This window comes from Bison bison, unplaced genomic scaffold, assembly GCF_000754665.1.
Source record: "Bison bison bison isolate TAMUID 2011002044 unplaced genomic scaffold, Bison_UMD1.0 scf7180017864457, whole genome shotgun sequence".
Taxonomy (NCBI): domain Eukaryota; kingdom Metazoa; phylum Chordata; class Mammalia; order Artiodactyla; family Bovidae; genus Bison; species Bison bison.
In genome coordinates, this window is record NW_011495019.1 from 245,309 (window position 1) to 250,730 (window position 5,422).

General features: G+C 56.1%; 1 protein-coding gene across 2 annotated transcripts in view; it reads left to right on the forward strand.

Annotated features, from left to right (window-relative positions):
• The window catches only part of TOM1 (target of myb1 (chicken)), a 42,266-nt gene that overhangs the window by 20,351 nt on the left and 16,493 nt on the right, over positions 1–5,422 (forward strand). For both annotated transcript variants that reach the window (XM_010859611.1, XM_010859612.1), the window contains exons 3-6: positions 1,545–1,623; positions 2,757–2,906; positions 3,187–3,321; positions 3,432–3,578. In XM_010859611.1, the coding sequence (XP_010857913.1) occupies positions 1,545–1,623; positions 2,757–2,906; positions 3,187–3,321; positions 3,432–3,578 (511 nt within the window). The remainder of the gene's footprint in view (positions 1–1,544; positions 1,624–2,756; positions 2,907–3,186; positions 3,322–3,431; positions 3,579–5,422) is intronic.

Here is a 5,422-nt window from a genome sequence, read left to right on the forward strand (position 1 = left end):
GCGGGGGGTGAGGAGGTGGGCAGGTGGTGGGGTCCCCGAGAGGACTGAGGCAGAAAACCTCACGGAGCCCGGTCGTGAATGTCGAGGCTGGAGGTCACTGCCGTGTCCTTAGAGAAGCAAGTCCCCATCTAGCTGTAGACATCGGCGGAACTGGGGTCATACTCGTTCAGGTGCTGTTGATGCGAGTACCTCCTGAGTTCCAGGCTCTGCGCAAGGCCCAGAGGATCCAGCAGTGAGCGGGGCAGACATGACCCTTGACCTCACTGAGCTTGTCATCTAAGCCTTTGTCTCTTGTCTGCTGCCACCTTGGGTTGCAGCCTTCTTGTCATCCACTTTGTGCCCTGGCAGAGAACTAGACCCGCAGGCCCATAGACTAGAACTAGACTCGTAGACCCATAGCCACAGGACACAGGCCAGAACTGCTGGTTCCCGGTGCTGCGCCCCTTCTCTGGTCACTTGGTAAGAAGTGGAGACTCGTCCCTCCAGAGCGCTGACGTGGCCGCAGGTGAGCGGCCAAGCCAGGAACAGAAACCAGCTTCTCCCAGGTTGGAGCCCCGAGGGCGGCTGAGGAGCTGCCCCAGGGCGTTGGGTTGAAGACTGCCCTCACACCCCAGGGGCAGGGTCCCTCCCCGGCTAGGGCCATTCGGTCCTTCACCCCTTGTGTCACCTCTGTCCCCACCGCCCTCCACGCAGGTCTGTTCCCAGGAAGCCTTGGCTGCCTCCTTCACTCCTGCACGGAGCCCCCGTCAGGGTTCCCGACTCTCCTATATTGCCTTTGATGGATTTGGCACTGACAGCCCGACACGTCCAGCCAACAGCAGGACAGCCCCCTCCCCACTCTCCCCAGCCTAGAAGTATTGCTTGAGCTCCTGCAGTGCACTGGGCTCTGGGAAGGCAAAGTGTCAGAGGAGAATGCCGCCCCCGGCCTCTAGGGGGTGTCCTCTCTAGCCGGGCAGCCCCCGGGGGCAAATGCAGCCAGGAGATGAGGACTGGGAAAGGGTCATGAATCAGCAGGATTTCAGCTGGGCTTTTACTCAGTAGGTGTGCAAGTTGTGGGCCACAGAGGCTTTTAGGCCGGAGCAGTCCAAGCAGTGTGGATCTCCCCTGCACAGGGCTGAGGGACAAGGACACGGGGTGAGGCGTGCAGACAGCCGTGGGGTTACAGGTGGAGAAGGGAGAGCAGCTGCCGCGCTCCCCTCCCCACCATGACCACAGGCCTCGCCAGCCCCTCCCTCACCTGCCACCACACGCGTGGCCTCCTCTCATTTCCTCCCCACCTGGGCCTGCTCCAGACTCCTGCCTCTACTACCTGAACCACTCTCCCTGCTCCTTCCAGCTGACACCATCCCACCCTTCACACTCAGCTGCGGGCCTTGGAGAAGGAGGAGGCTTCCCTGGCTTCCACACCCACCCACCCGCCTCCCCCTGGGTGGATAAGAGCCGTTCCCGTCTCCCAGCACCTCCTGATCTCAGGCACGCAGCCTCCCTGCTGGATAAAGAGGTTCTGATCCTCCGCCCATCCTTTCTTTTGTCCTTCTGCCCAGTCCCAAAGATGCCTTCCGAGCCGTGAAGAAGAGAATCGTGGGGAACAAGAACTTCCACGAGGTGATGTTAGCTCTCACGGTGAGTGCCCCGTCCCTCCATCCATGAGGATCACAGTCCACCAGGGGCCTGGCGGGACTCCCAGCCACCCTGGGGCCCCTCTTCCAGATGGTAGCAGTTCAGTCACTAAGTCGTGCCCAACTTTTGCACCCCATGCACTGTAGCCTGCCAGGCTCCTCTGTCCGTGGGATTCTCCAGGCAAGAATACTGGAGTGGGTTGCCATTTCCTTCTCCAGGGGATCCTCCCAACCCAGGAATTGAACCCAGGTTTCCTGCACTGCAGGCAGATTCTTTACCAAACAAGCTACGGGGCTGTGAGCAAAGCACTGGCCTGTCTACACAGGTGGCCAACATGGAGTGACAAGAGAGGCTATTTGGAAAAGTTCTCTCCAGCCTACTGGTGTGGGGAACAGACACACGGAGGCCCACAGCCCTCCAGGGCCTGTCGTGGGACACCTGGGCAGAGGACCTGCCTGGTGACACAGAGACTCAGTGCGCACAGGCCTCTGGCGGGCAGTACCCAAGTTGAGTTCCAATTGACACTTGGACTAATTGGCCCTGAAAAAGTGAATGTAATGCAAATGTCAGAGGCCAAGGCCAGTCCTTGCCCACAGCAGGGCAGGACAGACATGAGCTGGCAGTCAGGGTGGGTTTGGCTGGGGAGTGGGGTTGGAAGGACTCTGTCTCTGCCTCCCCCAGGCAGTACTTATATTTGGATTAATCCACTAAACTGAAAGTCAAAGGCAGCTCCTGCCAGGAAGTGGGGACAGGAGTGGGGAAGAAAGTTGAACACCTTTTTCCTAGGCCACAGGGTCACCATTTCAGTGAAAGTTCTCTGCTTTCCACCTGAAGAGCCACCTCCCTCTAGATTGTGCTCAGCTCAGAGAAGGCCTCAGGACAGGATTCTGTGGGCACCAAGGCCACTCAGCCAGGGATCTCTAGCCAGTACTCAGCCCTCTGCCCACCGCAGGCTCACCCCAAGCTACCCAGACCCTGAATCCAGCGTCGTCCCTGCTCCTCCATGTCTGGGTCTCACTGGAGAGAGCCGCACCCTCTGCAGGGTCTGCATGATGGGACGTGGGTCGGGGGTGAGGGTGGAGTCCTGGGTGCCCCCCCTCCCTGCCAGGTGCTCACGGGCACCACACGGCATCCAGGTCTTGGAAACCTGCGTCAAGAACTGTGGGCACCGCTTCCACGTGCTGGTGGCCAGCCAGGACTTTGTGGAGGGTGTGCTGGTGAGGACCATCCTGCCCAAAAACAACCCACCCACCATCGTGCACGACAAGGTGCTCACCCTCATCCAGGTGCGTGCAGGCAGCCCGGGGCAGGCGGGGAAGAAGGCGCCCCCATCAGTGCTGCTTTTTGTCTGTCTACTTCGGTTTCTCTCGTTGGGAGCATCTTGCTCATCTGCGGACGGGACTTCTAAATGAGGGAGCCTAGTTGGCAGAGGCCTGGCTGCCCGGGTGATGCTGCCAAAGGACCAGCGAGTCCAGGAGGGAATTTCTGCTCCCTGGGGTGGTAGGCAGGCTTGCAGAGGAGCCACTGAGGAGCGATTATCAGCCCTGTCCCCTTGTCCCCTCTCAGTCCTGGGCTGACGCGTTCCGCAGCTCGCCCGACTTGACAGGTGTGGTGGCCGTCTACGAGGACCTGCGGAGGAAGGGCCTGGAGTTCCCCATGACTGACCTGGACATGCTGTCGCCCATCCACACGCCCCAGAGGGTGAGGGGCAGTGGCAGGGGTGGCGGGGGTCACTCCAGAGGGGGTTCTGCGGCTGTTTCCTGGGGGGCCCTGACCTTCCAGCCTTGCTGATTCAGCCTGTTGCCTTCTAGACTGTGTTCAACTCAGAGACACAGTCAGGACAGAATTCCGTGGGCACTGACACCAGCCACCGAGGGGACTCCAACCAACAGACCACACCCCTGCACACCTCGACCCTACTCCCCAGCGACACACCCATTACGCCGACCCCTGAGCAGGTAATCAAACCTGGGTCACAGCCGTAGGCTCAGCACCTCCCCGCACGTTACGGAGGGGGCCCTGGCAGTGTGGAGGTACTCCAGCCAGTCCTCAGGCAGCCCCATAGGGGCTCATTATTTGGGAGATGAGGCTCAGAGAGGTCAGTTAACTTGCCCAGAGCCACACAGCCCAATGAAGACAGGGCCAGGATTCAAGCTCAAGTCTGTGACTCCAGGCAGGCTCTGTCCTGCACCCGGGCCCTTCTCCACACTGTCTCCTCTGTGGAGCCTTCTGGGCAACACCAGGAAGAGGAACAACTCAGCAGACGGCCCCTCATCCACAGCAGCTCCACTCCCTGCTAGGGTTTGCTCAGGTGCTCACACAAGATTTCATTTGAATAGAGGTTCTCGCTAAAATAATGATTCTCAAACATCTGCACCGAAAAAATGTTAAAGCTTTGTCTCACACCATGATACTTGCCATCAAGCCCTAAGAAGAGGATTGGGATTGTATGTAGTGTAAGACCCTGGAGGCCAGTCCTGGGCAGGCTTTTCTGGCGCCCCACGAGTAGCTTTGCAGGGCTTCCTTCTTCAGACCATGCCACTTGTCCCTCCTGCCCCTGAGCCCAGCACCATTGCTTCTGCCCAACGAGGGACATCCACGGCCATGCCCAGCATCTCTGGGTGTTCGGTCAGTTTACTTGTGGCTGGGAGTCGTTCATGGCCTGTGCATCACGGGTATCACTTCTGAGGTGTTTATAAATGTCTGCGTATTATTTAGCCTCAGAAACAAATAAGCTTACCAACAGCTTCACATTCAAACCTATTTAATTCCGTACTTCTAGCAAGTTATGATGGAGAAGGAAATGGAAACCCACTCCAGTGTTCTTGCCTGGAGAATCCCATGGACGGAGAAGCCTGGTAGGCTGCAGTCCATGGAGTCGCACAGAGTCAGACATGACTGAAGCGAGTTAGCAACAGCAGCAGCAGCAAGTTATGAAGTCAATCCCCAGAGTTACAAATATTACTAGAAAAGTTTTCCTAATAAATAATAGGCCCAATAATAAAAGGTGCATAAATGTTGTAAAATCACCCTGTGATCCAAAACTGATCTCAGTTCAGTTCAGTCGCTCAGTCGTGTCCAACTCTTTGCAACCCCATGGACTGCAGCATACCAGGCCTCCCTATCCATCACCAACTCCTGGAGCTTACTTAAACTCATGTCCATTGAGTCAGTGATGCCATCCAACCATCTCATCCTCTGTCATCCCCTTCTCCTCCTGCTTTCAATCTTTCCCAGCATCAGGGTCTTTTTTCAAATGAGTCAGCTCTTGCATCAGGTTGCCAAAGTGTTGGAGTTTCAGCTTCAGCATCAGTCCTTCCAGTGAATATTCAGGACTGATTTCCTTTAGGATGGACTAATTGGATCTCCTTGCTGTCCAAGGGACTCTCAAGAGTCTTCTCCAACACCACAGTTTAAAAGCGTCAATTCTTCAGTGCTCAGCTTTCTTTATAGTCCAACTCTCACATCCACATATGACTTCTGGAAACACCATAGCCTTGACTAGATGGACCTTTGTTGGCAAGTCTACTTTGGTCATAACTTTCCTTCCAAGAATAAGCGTCTTTTAATTTCATGGCTGCAGTCACCATCTGCAGTGATTTTGGAGCCCAAAATAAAGTCAGCCACTGTTTGCACTATTTCCCCATCTATTTGCCATGAAGTGATGGGGACCAGATGCCATGATCTTAGTTTTCTGAATGTTGAGCTTTAAGCCAACTTTTTCACTCTCCTCTTTCACTTTCATCAAGAGGCTGTTTAGTTCTTCTTTGCTTTCTGCCACAAGGGTGGTGTCATCTGCATA